Source organism: Cyprinodon tularosa, unplaced genomic scaffold (genome assembly GCF_016077235.1).
Source record: "Cyprinodon tularosa strain WSP-4 unplaced genomic scaffold, ASM1607723v1 ctg71, whole genome shotgun sequence".
NCBI lineage: Eukaryota > Metazoa > Chordata > Actinopteri > Cyprinodontiformes > Cyprinodontidae > Cyprinodon > Cyprinodon tularosa.
The window spans coordinates 2,476,874-2,497,064 of NW_024039463.1; the positions used below are offsets into that span (position 1 = coordinate 2,476,874).

At 38.2% G+C, this 20,191-nt stretch overlaps 1 protein-coding gene across 6 annotated transcripts in view; it reads left to right on the forward strand.

The window, feature by feature from the left end:
* The window catches only part of fkbp16 (FKBP prolyl isomerase 16), a 59,831-nt gene that overhangs the window by 13,475 nt on the left and 26,165 nt on the right, over window positions 1–20,191 (forward strand). For all 6 annotated transcript variants that reach the window (XM_038268727.1, XM_038268729.1, XM_038268730.1 and 3 more), the window contains one exon: window positions 96–184. In XM_038268727.1, the coding sequence (XP_038124655.1) occupies window positions 96–184 (89 nt within the window). The remainder of the gene's footprint in view (window positions 1–95; window positions 185–20,191) is intronic.

Here is a 20,191-nt window from a genome sequence, read left to right on the forward strand (position 1 = left end):
AAGCCTACATGTGTTTTTAAAACAATTATCTTATAAACTAGATGTGAAAAACGGCCATTAAGCGTTCCAAGTAATGTGTTTCTTGACACCTGTAGGCTATAGAGGAGTGTGTCATGTCAATGCAGAAGGGGGAGATCACATTACTGCTGGCAGATTCCCAGTATGCCTATGGACTTCTGGGAAGGTAAGGACTTTCCACTTGCTTTTGATGATTGTATTCTTACAACTTAGGAAACATGCTCAGAACAAGCTCAACAGGACTTATGCACTTATTTTTTATTGGACAATTACAGCATTAAAATATAATCTTCAGCCTCTTAAACCTGTTGCTGTGGGGGCAGTCTGTGCATCATGGGTTAGTGGGGTTAATGGAGCATAAACAGGAGCAGATGGCTTCCTCTGAACACCATTCAGAGGAAAACTATCAGTTGTGTGTCTGTAACCTCCTAACCTATGGGGGGACCCTACTCGTATTACAGCCAATGGCTTGGGTTTATAACCTTTGCACCAGTGAAGAGCCAGTGTAAACGCAGAAAGCTTTCAGAAGCTGCTGCCTAAGACCTGTTCTTAACAGTTAAAGTGTTTGCTGAGGGAGAGAAACACATTTCATATCTAATAAAATACAAATCACTGATAACATAATGCATCATGTCATATTGCATAAACGCTTCATAAAACCATCTAATGAAGAGATCTGTTGATTTAGTTGTTTTTGCTGCTTAGATAGAGAAGAATTACAGAAATATATTTTCTGACTTTGATATAATTTAGCAAACATTTCCCCAGACCTAGACTTAGACTTAGACAGATTTTATTTGTCATTTTGTGTACACAAGTGTAAAACAAAAAGATATTACGTTTGGAACAGCTTTCTGGACAATTTAATCTTTTTAAAAGTGCAGCCTTGAAAAATAGTTTAAAAAAAAAGGATTTCCTATTCTTTTCTGTTTTATTCTATTCTCATCATTTTTGAAAAACACAATGTCTATCCCGTATGGTAATAATAGGATGATTATAGTTTATTTATCGGAAAAGCTGCATTGACTCCAATTTGTTTACCAAAATGTTATTATAAGCATAAAAAAGTGCAGAATTCCTGGCTAGATTTACTGTATGATCTATGCTTAGCTTTACAAGCAAAAAGGAAAACAGACTGTTTCAGAAAACGATAAAAACATTACAACATCGAAATAGTTTTTGGTAAGCCTTTTGTTTTTCTTTTATATGAAAAAAACTCTTTCTGCGTCTTCTGAGTGAGGCACATTAGGTTCTGTTTGTATTGCTGACACTCTGCAAAGAACACGGCCTGTGAGATGTCGAGAATCTCTCTTTATGTCGTGTGTTGAGCAGGAGGCAGCAGGAGGCTGGTTAATGATTGTTTTGATGCCACTGATTAGAGTTGTGTGCTCTGTGTATTCAAACCTTATTTGAACCACAGGGTAGAAAGTCAGAGCTTCGTGACTGCTCCTCCAATATGATTCATTGACTGACAATGTCGGTTACCCTTACCTGTATTGTTTTGGGTAACTGCATTTTGTTTTCAACACTGTCAGCTATTCAAATGTGAATTAAGCAATATTCTAGGTTGAAATCTCTTTTAGTTTTTATTAAATTTCATGCTTGTAATCACCACAGCTGTTAGTTTAACAGGTTAAAATAGTTGGTGTTAGTTGGTCCAGACTGCTAAAACAGTCCATCAGATATATGGTAATACAGTATGATATGCAAAGAAAACATACATGAAGCAACAGATGTAAATTTTGACTGTGGAATAAACGAGCTCAGTATGTCTGTACTGTAATGTGACAGACAAGGAGACAATGAGAGAAAATCTCATTGACCCGTCTTTGTTCTCTGGCAGATGCACTGATTGAACTTTGTCAATCCTCTGCTGCAAACAGGGCTGTTAAGAGTATTTGAAGGAGTATAAAGCTGGTATGAATCATCACTGCAGTGTGCAGTGGTCTGTAGCTCAGTGTCCTTGTTATATTGGCTGCACTGTCAAGGATGCAGAGACCCCAGGAAAAGGTGGGAGCAGTAACTTGATCACCATACAGCAAACATAGTTATCTTAACAAAGTGATGGATGTGCAGATATTTAGTTGGATGGATAGTTGACCCTTCTGTGACATTAGTATGTTGCTCTCATTTGAGGAATTTTAGGAATACATCTTTTACCCTTTTATATCCCTTTCTACACTTTGTCATGGTACAGGTACAACCATCAATGCTTTTTATTATGATTTTATGTGACATAGAAATACACAGTAATACATATTTATTAAAGCTACAGTGTGTAATAATTACAGGCATATAAATTCAGAAATTTAATATATTATACATAACTATGTTATTTATCATCACCTATGAGCTCAGCCTTTTAACCATAACATTTGCGTTGCCTTAGAATTCGTTATTTATAATTACATAGGAGCGGGTCTCGCAGCCATGGAGGCTGACATCTTTGCGCTACGGCAGCGCAGAGGCAACAAACTAGCGATTGCGAGATCTCCCATTACGCTCGAAAATAACTACGGCAAGTTGAGAGAGATGAACTGAGACGGTACTGAACAGTAGATGGCAATATTATGCCTGAGAAGCGTTTAGTCTGCCTGAAACCAAAGAAGAAGAAGAAGCAGGTATACTGCGCCTCGGTAACAAGAAAGGTAAACAAGGCGGCAGGCGTGAGTGACTTTGCAAACTGTTTGGCACTGTGTGGCCAAACATCAGACGAATGGAGGATCATGCCTACTCTGTATCACAACGAAAAGCGGCGGACACCGAACCCCCGTCATCTAAGAAGCGGAAACACGACGAGAATAAACGCAAGAGTGACAAGAAACGACAAAAAACACGGATCAACATTGGCACGGCATTTACACGATGGAAGTCACTGATGGAGGAAAAAGGTTTTCAAAGTGACGCTCAAGTTGCCAGTTTTCTCTTGGACAGGTAATTAATCCTATACACACAATTGTCTAATATCACTGCAGTTTTTGGAGTACAGGATGCTCAGACCTGTCTAAAACAATAACATGCTGCGTGATGATGCTGTTACTCTCCAGTATACTTATTCAGCAACGTCCCTGACGTTTCACAGGTAATGATTCAGTAATTTTCTGTAAAATAATTTTCTGGATATATACCTCGGTTACTTCTCTCCGGCTCCTTTGGAGATCTTCAAGCCTTTCCTCCTCTGCTCTCACCCCGCTGGCTCCCCTCTCTCGCCTGGCCCCAGCTGCACGCTCACCCCGGCCTCTCTGCCCTCTTCCTTTCCCTCTTCCTTGCCTTGTAACCCCCGTGCCACAAACAAGACTTGGACTCTGTAAACGGGGAATATATATTCTTCCAGCGAACACAATCTCGCTGTTAAACTAATGACTACAATTACTTCGTCTGTTTATATCACCATGCAAAGCAGCTCACCAAAACGTCACAACGACGTAGAAAAAATAACGGGTATATTTATTATCTTAAGTCTACATGAAATCTATACCCTACACAGACTAATGAAATACTATCTGTAAAATTATCTATGTAAACAAACCTCATCACTTGAGAAGGTAGGTGATGCGGACGTCGTGGAAGACATTTTGTCCCGTAACGCTCGCCGTACTGTTGGGGGGGAGAAGCGGTGGGGGGGAGACGTTCATGTTGCTGCAGTCTGCAGTCTGACCGCTAGATGTCGCTGAAAATTACACACTGTAGCTTTAAATAGAATAAATATTAGTTTTAAATGTTTTACTAGGAAGAGATGCACTGTGGATTTAATTTGTTTTGAGTCCTGATTCTGAACCAATTTATTGTAAATTCAGTCTGCATCAATTTCAGTTTAAAGTCTTATTATTGTCTGTACTTTTCTTTTTGAAGGGGGCTCAGCAGTCTTAAAGGGGGTCACAGGCTATGAAAAGGATTTTTTTCCCACGAACAATCCTTATCAACTGGAGTTTATAAATTTCAATTGGATATCATTTGGATACATGTGCTGTGCCAATTCACAGCACGTGTCATCTCAAGACACTTTACAATTCACACAGTCAGATTGATTCAAAGTTTTCTATCTAAGGAAAACCTGTTGATTGCATCAACTAATTGACACAAAGGCAATCCATCACACTAAGCATGATTGTAGCAAGAGTGGAGAGGAAAAACCGGTTTTAACAGGAAGAAATCTCTAGCAGAAGCAGACTCAGTATGAGAGGCCATCTGCTGAGGCTGACTGGGGTTCAAGGAGACAGAAGCAGAGATAGAAAAAGAAGCAGAGATACAAAAGCAACTGTAAACAAGCTCCACAGGTGGCCCCGTCCAGGAAACACACAGCCAGGCAGATGGGCTCCGAGCCAGCTCCCATGTCAGAGGATGAAGAGAGCACATCTAGCCAGTCACAGTCAGAGAAATAGGACTACACTGAAAAACATCCCAAGCTCCAACATCTATAAACAAAGGTGTTGATGGCAGCAGCACAGCTGATATTTCTCTCCAGGATGGTGTCACAGCCAAACAGGAACAGACGAGGCAAAGCTACTATGAGAAAAAGGAGAGAGAGCATTATTTTAGAGATTGAACTAACAAATAATACAGAGGGGGAGAATAGAGATAGAATGGAGCAGAATGATGAAAAATAGGTCCCTGTGTCCTCCAGCAGTCTGAGCAAACAGCAGCATAACTATAGAGATAGCCAGAGATGGGAAGTAACGAAGTACAAATACTTTGTTACTGTACTGAAGTAGATTTTTCTGATATTTTTACTTTACCTTACTACTTATTTTTATGGCGACTTTTTACTTCTACTCCTTACATTTTTACACAAATATCTTTACTTTCTACTCCTTACATTTTTACACAAATATCTGTACTTTCTACTCCTTACATTTAAAAAAATTGGCTCGTTACTTTAGTTTTGAATCATTTAAATGGAGTTACCGTTATTATTTTTCACGTCATCAATACCAAATTCAATCTAATTGGATGGGAATCTACGTTGCATTTGACGCACCACTACAAGATGAATCGACAGATTCGGCGGTATTCATTCGCGGCAAATCATTGCAGCTTGGTGGTGGTGGCGTTAGAGTAGTAGTATGGACGACGAGATGATTGAAAATGAACACAACGGAGATCTAGTCCTATTGGCAGACATCCATTTAAAATGTAGGCAACGGCATGAAAAAAGTGGTTTCTACTTTTACTTTTATACTTTAAGTAAATTTACAAGCCTGTACTTTGTTACTTTTACTTGAGTAAAGACGTTTAATCAGTACTTCCACTTTTACCAGAGTATTTTATAACACAAGTATCTGTACTTTTACTCAAGTACGGAAAGTGAGTACTTTTGCCATCTCTGGATAGCTCAGGATAACCTGAGCCACTATACCTATAAGCTTTATCAAAAAGGAAAGTTTTAAGCCTACCCTTAAAAGTAGACATGGTGTCTGCCTCATGGACTAAAACTGGTAGCTGGTTCCACAGGAGAGGAGCCTGATAACTAAAAGATCTGCCTCCCATTCTACTTTTAGAAATTCTAGTAACCACTAGTAAACCTGTAGGTTGAGAGTGTAGTGCTCTGTTAGGACCGTAAGGAACAATCAGATCTCTGATATAAGATGGAGCTTTGGCCATTTAAGGCTTTATTTATGAGAAGGAGGATTTTAAATTCTATTCTGGATTTGACAGGAAGCCATTGAAGAGAAGCCAGAATAGGAGAGATATGATTTCTTATTTTAATTTTCATAAGAACTCTGGCTGCAGCCTTTTGGATCAGCTGAAGACTTTTAACTACAGTTTGTGGACTTCCTGATAGTAAAGAATTATAATAGACCAGCCTTGAAGTAACAAATGCATGGACTAGTTTCTCAGCATCATCCCTGGACAGGATACTTACCGTAAGTTAAGAGTCATCCAGGTTTTTATGTCTTTAAGACATGCCTGTAGTCTGTGTAACGGGTTAGCTTCATCTGGATTTATAGACAGATATAGCTGAGTATCATCAGCATAACAGTGAAAATTAATCCCATGCTGTTAATAATTCTACCGATTGGGAGCATATATAAAGTAAAAAGAACTGGTCCTAGCACCGATCCCTGTGGTGCTCCACAAGTAACCCTGGTGCATAAGAAAGATTTATCATTAACGTGAACAAACTGAAATGGATCTGATAAATACGATTTAAACCAGTCTAGTGCTTTTCCTTTAATTTCACAATTCAAGGCTTTTTGATACATACAGTAATCACTGAATTAGATTAGTGTATGTAGTTTGTAAACAATATGACAAACGATAATCAAAAACACCAATGAGTATATGACTATAACATGGTCCAGTGTTTTATCCTCCCCATGACAATGAAAACTCTTCGTATTATGCTTTTCTGTTTTAAAGAGTAGAATTAAGTCATATATGTGTGAATCACAGCTTTATTATTAATCCCTCTTGCCCTGTGCTCTTCTTCTAATTATCATTTCTCCGTTTGTCGTTTTGATCCCATGAACTATATTTGTTTCTTCCCCCAGTTCACCTTTTCTGCTGTTCTTTAGTTGTTGATCGTTTAAACTTCAGCCTAACTTACTCATATTTACTCTTAAGTTCTTCCTCTAGCTGGGTGGATTGCAACCCTTTGTGTTACATAGGGAATGTTTTACAGAAATGACCTGGTTGTGTCACATGTCATTTAAGTGGGGGAACACATTGAGGGAATGGGGAACGGCACGAGGGTCTGCACCCAAAAGTCTGTAACATTTTTGCACATCTAGAATGAATATTTTTGCCAGTTTTGAGGCTCTCATGTCTAAACAAAAACCCCCAACATACAATAATGAATGATATCTGTGTGAAAATCTTCACAAACTTTTTATCTGCTGTGAAAATAAGTCGCTGTAACACAAATTCTTTCAATTGACTAAAACACACTACTAGAACTAAAATGCACCCAAATACATTGAAATATAACTTCATTTACTATTTTAAATGAAACCCTTATCCTAATGTTTTTGTGAGACTACATTTTTGTGGTTAAAATTGTAAGGATGAAAAAAAAGCCCCATTTATCCTTGTACAACATCATAGAACCTCCAGAACAATGATGAAATCAGCCCCAACTAGTTATAAACCAGTTCCACTTTCTTTCTCTTTGTACATAAAAAGGTACATGGTCTTTGCCCTTACTAGCACAAAGTGCATGTAAAGTAATAGGGCTATTTCCAATCTCATTGAAAGTAAAATGGCGGCAGATCAGCAGATCAGTTCCAAATGAGTCTGGTGGAAGGATTTCTATGGTAGACAAGGTCTAGTCCAGGAGTGTCAAACTGGTTCCAGAAAGGGCAGTGTGGCTGCTGGTTTTCTTTCCAAGCAGATTTCATTAATCTGATAAAGTCATCCTGTTTAAGTCTGGACTCACTTGATTAGATAACTGGACGAGGTGTGTTACTTTTCTGGAATTGGTTTGACACAGTTTGACAGGTCTAGACAATTTTCTTCCCCCAGTTTACCTTATCCCTAAATCTTTGTTTAACATATTGTGTAATTGTGGAGAAAATAAAGGTTTGGTACTGCTGCAAAACATCACCAATGGTAAAAGTTGGAGAGCATGTTTTAACAGATAGTACTGCTTTCCAGGGAAAGCCGATTCATAGTTTAGAATGTCAGAGGATAGTTTGCCCAGGGAATTTGCTTTGGAACTTCGGATCTGTCTCTAGTATTACAGAGGGAAACAAATAAGTAGCATGTTTTGCTGGTGCCAGTCCAGTTTTTTTTAGCTGGGGTTACTTGCAACTCAAGCATTGCGGAGGGAGCTCACTGACAGGCCGGGTCATTTAGAGTCATGCATAGATCCTGCCAGCCCTATAGGATTTATAAACTAGATATACAGAGTGAATCTACACTGCAGCTAGATGGGTACGTTTAGTGTCGTTCTGCTTACACACAGACCTATATCTCAGCTTCCAAGTCTTTGTCAGATATAAGCTATTTCTTTCCTGTGTTGCCTGGTGTGTAACTATATTTTTTCAGGGATTATCCTTTTCCCTCATAAGGAAAAGCCCTGGCTTTTCAGGTTTCTAGTTTTCTGCCAAACATATAATTGGCATTTTGGCAAAATGTCTAACTATTATCTGACCAAACGTTTTGCGTGAAATATGTGCTTTGTCCCATATTACATGTATATTTTAAAGAGGACATTTGATTTCATTTGATCAATGATGGGTGTTTTATCATAACCCTTAAGTCTTTTAAACTACAAGCGGGTGTTCTAGATTGCCCTGACTTCAGCTTGATCTTTACCAATGTTGAGCTTCATATGTATTTGATGATTATCTGTGCCCAGAGGACCTTCTTCATCTTTGAGAAGTCACCTACTGGTCTTGTGGAATCTGAAAACATTGACTTAAATTGTAGTTTGTTTTGTTGTTGTTTTTTTTCTTATCACTTCGTGCTAGGGAAAAAGAGCAACCTTTTTGACAGATTTTCACAAGAGTTACAAATTTCTGTTACCCTTTCAAAGTTACCCGGCTCCAAAGTGCAGGCTCCTTTCTGACTATGCTTTCTTAAGTTCAGGTGATTGGCCATGTCTTGTCATTTGTCCAACACTTTTCACTTGATTTCATTTTTTATACCAGACTCTTTCTTTACTAATTGTTCATATAATTGCTAAGTACAGTTTATAAATTATGCCATTAATTAAGGTTTCCCAACCCAAAAACTTTGTATTAACTTTACATATTCTGCTTAGAAGTGACTATTTTCTGCCTGTTTCCCCTGCAGTTTAAAGTACTGTACTATTAAGGTAAAATCATGTCCACTGGTAATAAGTGCCAATACTCAACATTTCTAGACACTGTTAAGTTTGAAAACAAAACATTTAGACTGGGTTAGTCAAGTAGCTTCAATTGGCTGAAGACATAGAATATTTCCCACTGCAGGATTAGCAGGAACATCAGAATTGGAAACAGAACTGTAAAGTCAGACCAGAAAGATAGTAATCTAAGATCATTTAGCAGTTACCACATGCTGAATCATAAATTACTGCTAACTTTTATACATAACTGTAATCAATTCAAAATGAAATGTCCATTTCTTATACTGATCTTTCAGCTTAGAATATTCTGGAGAAAAAAAAAACACCTCTCAATAAAGTAGAGCTCTGATTTTAATACACTTGATCTTCAACCGGTGTTCATTCAAATCTTTTTCAGTAGATTATGCAAAGTCAATCCTAACATTTAAAGGTGAAACTGTAAGCAAACTATGCACTCTCACATATCTGATTCCACATACCTCCATCTGGCCTTTAGAAATGATGAACTCTTCTTTTATAGAAAAAGTAACCTAAAGCATAATTTAATCTAATCCAATTTGTAACATAACTGATGTCTGCTAATTAAAGCCCATACATTTTCCAAAAATATTTGTGTGAACACATATCGCATAATTTCTAATATTAAAAAATATATTTTTTTCTTTATGTTGGGAGGGATTTTATCAATGTATTAAATTACAAGCCTTACAAAAAATTAAAATGAAATACACTTCATGAATGCTAGGGTTTTTCAGTCATATTAGAATATAACACATAATAAATGACTGTAGCATAATTTTAAGAATTCTAAACTAATCAGTAGTGCTTTAGATCATTACCCCATTAAGCTAACCCTGCCTGTAAGCTGAATTCTTGAGGTAATTGTGCGTTCACAAACACACGTGAATTCATCTCGCACAGCTACAGTTAAAACTATTTGAGACTGACTGAAAACAGGTTCGTCAATCACGTTATAGTGTAACGGTATTAGGAGAGACATACAGCTGTGATTAAAGCAAGAGTTGCCGAGCCCAAAGCAGGATCGAAATAAACATGGCAATGCAGGAGGACAAATGCATAGCTTTGAAAGAGGAATAGCAAGGGTGTAAAAGTATAAATTATAGTTTCTCATTGCCTCTGGTTCTATTTTATTTGTTAATATAACTGGCTAAAACCAAATATTGCTGTGGTGGGATTTTGCTTTGTCCAATCACCTAACAGTTTGCTAAATGTTCCTCTTTACCCGAACAGATTACATGGGAGCAGTCCCAGGCTAATAATGTTCAGAACTAAACCTGAGTGCTACATATAAATAATCTGGCTTGACAGGTTACAAAGTTTCAGGGTAATCTCAATGTTGAGGCCCTGCACTGTTCTGGGGAGAAACTCTGTTTACTGTGGTTCCTTCAATGGAAGACTTTGCTGATGCTTCATACCTTCTGTGGAAATTCTTCAACACATTTAACCCGAACTTCTTGGGAATGTGTGTTCTGTTGACTCACCTGAAAGCTTTGACCGGTGGGAAAATCCTGTGATGTTGCAAAGACTTAGGTGCAACCAGCCGGGAGGGAATCTGACAAGAATGACATTTATTATGAAACAGAAAAATAAACAGGTGCCTCTGCAACTCACACCTTCTATAGGTGTTGAGCAAACATGCTAAACTGTTATTGTGCGCATACCAATGGGACCAAGGATTCTTAGGAAAGTGATATATATATATATATAAACCCCAAAGTCAAAGTGGGAAACACCTCCTAAGACGGGGGGACTTACAGGTCCAGACGGACCGAGTGGTAATGGCAAACCAACCGGACATTGTGGTGGTGAACACAAAGCAGGGGAAAGCCGTTGTGGTTGACATGAAAATACCAAGTGACTGCAAAATCAGGAAAAAGGAACATAAGAAACTGGAGAAATACCAGGGGCTTAGAGAAGAGCTGGAGAACACCTGGAAGGTCAAGGCATCAGTGGTAACCGTGGTCATTGGGGCACTCGGGGCAGTGACCCCCAAACTTGAACAGTGGTTACAGCTGATCCCTGGAAATACATCAGACATCTCGGTCCAGAAGAGTGCAGTTTTAGGAACAGCAAAGATACTGCGCAGAACCCTCATGCTCCCGGGCCTCTGGTAGAGGACCCCAGCTTGGAGGAAAAAATGGGGCGAAGACCACCCGCGATGGGTGAGGACAAGTTTTTTTTATATATGACCTAATGAAAATTAATGGTTTTGCAATTTCTGTTGACATGGGAGATCTCAGTAACTCATGACATATTTGGTCTGTTTTTGTCTCTGTTGTTTAGACAGTGATGTTGTACATATGCGCTTAAAGCATAGAGGGGCAGAGAACTAAGATATATGAGGTTTTTAACCATCCATGCAGATTTTACTCAAAAAACTAAGTCAATACTTAGATTCTATAATCACTGTCAAAACTCATGTTTTGGTCCAATAAAAAGGAATAACGAAAGTCCTTTCACCAGAATGAGAAGAGAAGCTTCTGTGTCAACTTCCATGCCTCTGATTTCACAATTAAATGAATACATTTTGTTAGGTTTACTGTAGTATAAAACAGGTGAAACTAAATATTGTTGTTGCAGGTATTGGGTTGATTTGAATAAGATATGCAGCAATTTGTTGTTGATTTCAGATCTCCTTGCTTTGAAAAGTTTGTCCTACCAGTGCATATTCTAATTTTAAAGAGCTGTAATTAAAAAAAAATATTTCAAACATCCCTAAAAAGCCTCGTCTTGCTATCCTACCCAGCTATTACATTACAAATCCAGCTAGATTCTATGCTAGAAGTTGAAAGCTTAAATGTGTTCAACCAAAGCAACTGTACTTCACCCAAATTACCCGTTTTTACTTTCTATTTTTTATTTTGACATAACAACAGCTAATTTAAACAGAAAATAACAAATATAGATCAATTTACAATGAAATAGACTGGCAGGATAAGTGCAAATCCTGAAATAAGAACAGTAATGCGATGATGATACCTATGTACATTGCGATCTAGTAATTTTTAGCTTAAAGAGCAATGAACAATATTCAATTGGTTGGGGTGAAAAATGGTGCTAACTTGTTTCAGGGACAATATGTTTACACAATAAAAGAGCTCACTTTGATTTTTTTCTGTTTCTGACCAGTGGGTCACAGGTCCACTCCAGGCCAGTTCTCATTACATCGTTACTTGTGGTTGCAGATCTGCTTTGGTTTTGCAAATGTGATGTCATGATAATGGGCTGCAGGTTATGTCATTCACCATTCAGATGAGATCGTTTTTTTTAATACTATAAGAAAAAGTAGAAAAGTGCACTGTGGACCAGTTTTATGTCAGATGTGATAAATGTTTGTGCTTCCTCCTTCTTGAAAACTAATCTCTCTTCTTATCAGCCTGTGTAACACGACACAGCCGAGAACTAGCACTTCCGCTTTTCATTACAGCAGGTACTTGCCAGAACACAGGTAGAATGACTCACTGGCCAGACAGTTGCAATGTCCTCTGTCAATTTTATCAGTTTTATGCACACAGTCTCTCCTCCCCTGTGTCCATGTGCGTAAGCATGCTGTCCTCTCCAAGAAGGTGGAGGTCCCTGATCGCTGTGTGACTCACCCTGCAGAACCACCACGGTAAAATGAATAATGTGACCTTTGAGACACTCCACTGTAAAAAACACAATATTCTCCCTTTTGAGTCTTCCTTGTTGGAAAAAGTTTAATGTAACTTAAACCTTTTTAATGAGCATGTTTCTTCTTCTTTTTTTTTTTTTTTACTCAGCTGAAGGGTTCAATACACTACAACACTAACAGGTGAACTCTTGACTGTTCTGTCATGTGAACTAAACAAGTTTGACTGTAGACTTTTGGCTCTGTGTTTCTCTTTCCTGGCACAGACACAGCAGGCTGACAAGAAAACCACACCCAGAGCTAATGCTCAGGGAGCAGGACAGCAAGCACTGACAGCTGGAGCTCTGCAGATAACATCAGGCTCAGCTAGATAAGCATTCTCTCTTTAGCTTGATAAAACGCACACTTTAAAAAGGTTATGTTATGGTTCATTAAAGTCACATACCAATTAAGTTGTGGAAAGTGCAGACCCTTTGATTAACTTCTGAAATCAAAATGGGAGCTTGTTTCAGTGGCATGGCTTTTTGTTTTTTCTTTTTTTCCACTTGGATCATTGTTTGAACTGTACATTTCCTTCGTCTAATCTCCCTGGATGTTTACCTTTCCCCCCTGCCAGCAGGAGGCTTATCTTTCACATCAACAGCATTGACTGTAATATAGCACTACCCATAGTTAAAAAGCTACTTCTGCTTTCTGTGCTCAGCTCACATTTAGTGGGAAAGTAAATCTCCTAAAGTAAAACAGTTTTATTGGGCTTGTAGTAGATTGTATAATTTTAAAGAGGAGTTAAGTTAAAACTGGGCAATGAGAGGGGATAGAGCTTTGAAATGATCTATCTTCAATGTACCTTTGTTTTTAAATGTCTCTCTGGTTTACATTAGACCTCTTATTTCAAGGTCTCTGCTTTAAAGGAATAGTACACCCAAAACATGATTAGCCTTCATTTTCTACTCACCCCCATGCTGAACAACACTCTGGAGTACTTTTTTGATATCTCAAATGCATCTGGAGATCTGGGAGGCTTCTTGCTGTCTGCTGACATTCAAATAATGGAGGTCCATGGCGCCCGAGACAGAAAGGTCCATAAAAGTCCACAAAAACGTGTCAATATTCCTCCATACTGCTCGTCCAATGTAATCCAAGTGTCCTGAGTGGGTAGCATCCAGAATTTACTCGAAACGAAGTCATTTAGAATGTTTTTAGAGCATAAACAGTAGTGTATAGGATTTCCTAATAGCGCCCCCATGCGCGCTCACGATTCTATGGAAGCCGGCAGACCAAACCAGCGCATTCAGCTCGGCAAAGAACTCATGCTCTTCCTCAACACTGAAGTCCTCAGACATTTTTCTTTCGTTGTTTCTTTCTTTGCACAGGTAAACAGCACATTTCTTCTTCTACGCTTGCATTATCGGCAGACCAGACGCTGAATGCGCACTTTCTTCCGGTTTGGTCTGCCGGCTTCCGTAGAATCGTGAGCGCGCATGGGGGCGCTATTAGGAAATCCTATACACTACTGTTTATGCTCTAAAAACATTCTAAATGACTTCGTTTCGAGTAAATTCTGGATGCTACCCACTCAGGACACTTGGATTACATTGGACGAGCAGTATGGAGGAATATTGACACGTTTTTGTGGACTTTTATGGACCTTTCTGTCTCGGGCGCCATGGACCTCCATTATTTGAATGTCAGCAGACAGCAAGAAGCCTCCCAGATCTCCAGATGCATTTGAGATATCAAAAAAGTACTCCAGAGTGTTGTTCAGCATGGAGGTGAGTAGAAAATGAAGGCTAATCATGTTTTGGGTGTACTATTCCTTTAACACACCTATATCAAATAATTAAGTCCTTTGCGAGAATCCATAGAAATTCACTTCAACTGAGGAGCTAATCGAGCCATTTAAATCAGGTGTATAGGACCAGGGAGAGATCTATAGCTTGCAGGATACCTTCCCTGGTTAGAGCAATCTTAGAGCAGTGTTTTACAACCCTGTCCTCAAGGCAAACTGCCCTGTATGATTGCTGAACCGCAATCATCTGAATCAGGTGTGTTGAAACAGAGAAACATCTAAAACATGCAGGGTAGTATGCCTTGATGATCAGGGTTGAAAAACTCTGCCTTGAGCTTTGGTTCAAGGGTCCAGCTTAGGAATCCAGAGTCTAAGTTTCAAACCTGTGACCTTGCAGCCTGCTCAGGGGGCAGCTCTTACCAGCTCTTTGACCACAAAAAACAGTATAGTGACCTTTTATTCTTAAAGAATGCACTTTTTTTTTTACACATAATAGGCCTTATTTTTACTACTTGGGATCTAGATGGACTACCATGGTGTAGGTAGTTATCAAAATGTTGTTTTGATGACCCACAGTTTTTCACAGAAAATTAATGAGACAGTCTTTAGCACACATTAAAAGTCACTCTGTAATATTTACCAAAACAAGTGAAGGTAGCAATTTATACTCAATTTGTTTGAATAAATATACTAAAATATTGCTAGTAAAGTGCATTTCATCAATATATATATATAAATCCATCCATCTATACATTTTCCTTTACTCTTTGGGGATAACACGCAAACTCCTGAATCGAACCTAGAACCTTCTTACTGCAGCAATGATACCCACTGCGGCTCTGAGCACCCCTAGATATAAAATAGGTAAAGTATACTTAGCATTTCAAATCTGTTGCCTTTAAAAAAATACCCACCAAAAAAAAAGCCTGTAGGCCAGGATCAAGTCTTGGACATCTTGCTACCAGACAGCAAAATTACAAACACCATCCAGGTCATAATTCTTGACTCTTCAAGAGTAATTCTAACTGCTTATCAAACAGTGCTGCACAATTCATGTTAATGAAAGCAAAAAATAAAATACATTGTCAAGAATAAAATATCAAAATTGCTGACTTTTCTAAACAGAAAAATTAGAAAATATGACTAAGATGTTTTACATATAGTCATTTTTCAGAAATTGAAAAAGATTTTGGCATTTCACCATTTTCTTGTTCTCTTCTTCTCAATGGTGCACACTTGTCAAGCCAGACTGATAATCTGTAACACATAGAAATCTGGGATTGCTCCAATCAAATCTCTTTTGGGAAAAGGAGGGAGGTTTGGCAGGATGTTATGTGACGAAGCAACACCTTGTGACTCAAGGCAAAGTTTCAGTTTAGGCCAGGTGTAACCAATTAAAAATCAGCGGGGTCTGAATAAGGAAAATCAACAACTAGTAAAGGTCCGGAGACATTTTTAATTATGATCTGTTACTTTAAACAGCATTTAACACTGAAATAAAATGAGGTGTTTATGCATCCATGTTACAAATTGACTCATAAAAAAAAATTTTCCATTTTAAAATCTAAAGTGTTTTTTGAAGTAGAGAACAACAAACGTTCAGTTTGGTATATAGACAATTTCCTGATTCACATATTTTATAAAACACCTGAACTGACCTTTTTTTTTATTTTTTTTTTTTTATGGCTTAATGAGAGCAGTGGGCTTTATGCTGCCCTGCAAGGCTTTAAACCTGGGTTTGAATGGAGACAAAGCCATTCTCAAGCACATATAAAGGTGGTAATTCGTGAGCCTGAGCCGGATTGATATTTAATTTTTGATTGGGGACATGGTGGGGAATCCTGCTTCACAGCAGCAGGTTGAGCCAAACATACTCAAAATGTGCAGGGTCATCTTTGAGCACACAATTTCATTTTTGTCACCAGTTGACCGCAGTTCATCTAGCAGTCCACACTTTCTCTGCTCCCTTTTCCTCATCGTCTTCTCCTTCTTTCCCATCGCCCGGCTTGCCACAGGTTTGCCTTCTGTGTCCAAAAGTCGCTCACAGCAGCAACCCAGACTCACATAGCTCATTGGTTAATTTGTGTCACATGTAGCCTGGTCCTGGATGTTCCGGAGGGCTTTATCATTTTAACAGGAGAAGCAGCGCAAGTGAATTTAGACACTGTCGGACAAAATGCAGTGTTGGGTCCGGATTAGCCAGCAGGGGGTATGGATCCGAACCCTGGCCGCAGACACCACAAGAAACACAACTTACAATTGTATGCTCGTGTGTTCCTCCTACAAAGATAAAATCATGGATTGTCCAAAGGAAAAAAAACATTTTTGGTCAGCTGAGTAATAGAAGTTGCCATTAGGTATGAGATTGCATGTCTCTGGTGGGCTGGCAAATCTGCATCCTTTTGTTTTCTTTCTGCCCCTTGTCCTTCAAAAAGTCTGTGCACACCACTGCTTGATGAAAAGTTAAATAATTACTTCTTCAAAACTTAAAAGGAATTTGCAGTCACCAGCTTAATTCTATTTTTTGTTAAGAAGTTGCCGAAATATTTTATTTACTCATTGATGGTTGTCTTATATATTTTCCATTTTACTGGCTACATAAGCAAATGGAATACTGCCTAATTCTCACTGTGGGTGATCAGTTTATATAACATTGCTTTGTCGCTTGCAATGAAAGAATACAAGGTCAGACTGACCTTTACTTTATTAGCCGTTTCCTTTCCTGATATTTGTTATTTAAGTTTTGCTCCAGTCTACAGCGCATATAACACATTAGCTAATAAATATAGAGCCAGATATTTAATCTGTTAGCTTATTGGCTTTATTAACTAAACAGAGTTGATTCATTTCTATTTGGAAACCACTTCTGTTTCTATGTTGAAGAAAAGCAAAGAAATATATATGTATTTTTGCCATTCACTTTATGGAAACCATCATAATTGAAATTGTATGCTGCTAAATGCTGCTTCTCCATGTTTGGTTCCAGTTCTGGGTGGACAGAGTAGGCTGGAACTAGAAGACCTGTTTGGTGTAGTTTTTTTTTCGTACACTGACGACAATTCTGTCATGAATTTTGTTGCTGATCAATTTATTGGTGTATAGACTAACAGAAGGATTTTAGAGTCATTCTATGAGCTACGGGGAGCTAGCAGAAGGACTTCAAAACCGGGCTAATGTGCTCTACTTTCTTACTTCTAGTGAGAACATGGGCTGCAGCGTTTTGGATCAGGCGCCTAATGGACTTTTTAGGCAGTCCTGTGAAGACAGTGTTGCAGTAATGATAAATGCATGAATGACTTTTTACAGATCTTGCTGGACATTAGTCCTTTATTTTTGGAAATGTTCTTCAGGTGATAAATGCTGACTTAGTAAGTGCCTTGATGTGCCTCTGAAGGTTCAGGTCTGAGTCAGGATTCAGGATTTCAGGAGTTCGGCAAACGATCAGTGTACCAGATTCTACAATGTGTACTTTGGAGTGAGTGTTCAATATGAACAAGTGTTGTGATTTTATTATGGAAAACATTATATTCATTTGGATGAATTCATTTGTATTCATCCAAAATCAAGACAACTTCTCTTGCTCCTTTCCTAATGACATTGGGGACTAAATAGGAGGGTTTTGATTAGCTTTGATCACTTTATTATTCCAGTCTGAACAACTGTCTCTTCTTTTTGTGACAGCCAGTCACTTGGACTGGATAATTGGGGCTTTGCAGAACATGCATGGACACTTTTAGCCTCAGATGAGGTCAGGCAACTTAACCAAAACTTGACTGTTTCAAGCTTGCATTGTTTGCAACTTAGCTTCTTTGGCTGCATGAAACAATGTATTTGCATTTATACCACTGTTTGTTTTTTTCTTTCTTTTTTAAACTCAATTTGGTCAAATGCATATTATTTTTCTTAGACGTTTGAGGCATGAGCCCACCTGGTCTGAGCATAAGCCCACCCACAACCAAACTCCCTATGATTATCATGTGTATCTGATGAAAGTTTTTTTTTTTTTTATCTGATGATTTTGATGTTTTTATGATTTATTTATCTAATTAATGTTTTTAATGATTTTAATGGTTTTACTCCACATTTGTTCTGATGTTTTTATTATTCAAAGTTGCCTTGCTTTTGAAATGTCCTACAAAATTTTTTTGTTTTTTGTTTTTTTACTTACTAACTTATATACATGCTCATGTTTCATATTTGTAAGCTCACAACATTCTGTAATTATTTACTAAATACTGCCCCCAAACTACAATTAAAGTAAAGTGCTACTTTGCTTTAACAGAAGCTGCAGCAGACTGTCTTGTAATAACCGACGGAGTTGCTGGGCAACTCATGAACCCTCTTTATTCATTTTGCTCATTTGTAACTACGGCAAATGGAAGCAGATGGCAAAGTGGAGGGGCAAGCTGTTTCTGACAGTGAAGCCCTGGTCACACACACACACTCACAGCCTCAGAATCTGATGCAGGTCTGTGTCGGCAGGTTAACGCACTGAATGCATCATGCTCCCATCGGCTGAGACAGCAGTGGGTCTAAACAACTAACCTCATGTGTTGGTAGTGCTCAGAACAGTGTTTTGCTCCTGCTGTGCAGGGATGTGAGGTGACGAGTGTAGCCTAAGAGGCCAGATGAAAGGAGTCTGTTCAGTGGCAAGTGACACCTCCATATGTTTTTGTGTGTCTTTTGAGTGTGAGTGGAACATGACTCATTGCACTGAGACGTCAGCACTTCGTCATCAGACGTCTGCAGCAACGCACCGCATGCAAACTCATGCTCACACACATGCACAGCCGCTCTAAATATTCCTCTCAGAGTTAATGACTGACAGATTCCTGCTGACGTCCTTGCTGCAAGATCAAAATCAGGCGTGCGATGTTTAAGCCATGAAGGTTACCACAGATTTGTTAGTTGACCACTTTGTAAATGAAACAATCTCAGTTATAGCTATGATGAAATTAGCAGTACTGAACCAAAGACAACAGTAAGAGATAGAATTTAAATCTAAATTTAATTTGAGGTTCAAACTAAGCATTTATAAAAATAAATGCTTGATATTTGTTTTCCAAGCTTCTTAGGCGGATCCCTTTCCATTACATCGGGTTAAGGCCAACCACTTTATCTTAAGAAATGGAGTTACATTTCTTACTCATGGTCCAAATCAGCACCAAACTATTCATGACAAACTGTCTAATAAGTAAGAGGGCAGTTTTCTCATATAGATTCTCAGGCAGGATTGGCTGCTTAATGGAAGTTGTATCTTCTTTGACTTAGACTAAATCCCTTTGGGAGCCAATCATACATTTTCAACTGAGAGACTAATGGTTATTCATTGGTGGTGGTTGTTAAACTGATAATAACACAAACAGTCACCCTTTGGGGAAGTTCTAATGTTTATAGATTAGTTTAGGATGTAATGAATTTCAACAATGTAAAAAAAAAATCAAAGAAATATATACACAATGAAACAGAAAAAAATACATAATTTTTGTTTAAACTCAAATTAAACACAGTAGTATCACAAACAGAATGACAAAAACGTCTTAAATTAGCATTTTGAAGTATGTTTCTTCTCTTCAAAAATTGGTGTGCTGCTAACTATTCATGTGAGAAAACCAGGTGATGACCAGAGTAAGATCAAAATGGCCATCTGAGGCATTTGGAAAGATTTTAACAGCTTATGAGTCTGGTATAAGATATAAAGAGGTGTTACTATATAGAAAAAAAATTCTGATTGGAGGACAATAAACACAATTGCCAACACGACTGTGTCTTGCCATAAAGGGAAGTTCACCCTGAAAGTAGCAAGATGCTAAATGGATTTAAAAACAGTCGAATCAAAGCACCTACAGAGATCTCTTGCAAGTGTTGATATGAATCTACAACCAGAAAGGTGAGCACGAGGTAAACTTTAAACAGATGTTTGTAAGAGACAATTTGCTTTGTAGAAAAAAGTATGTAATAACCAAAACTTTTAGTCTTTAGT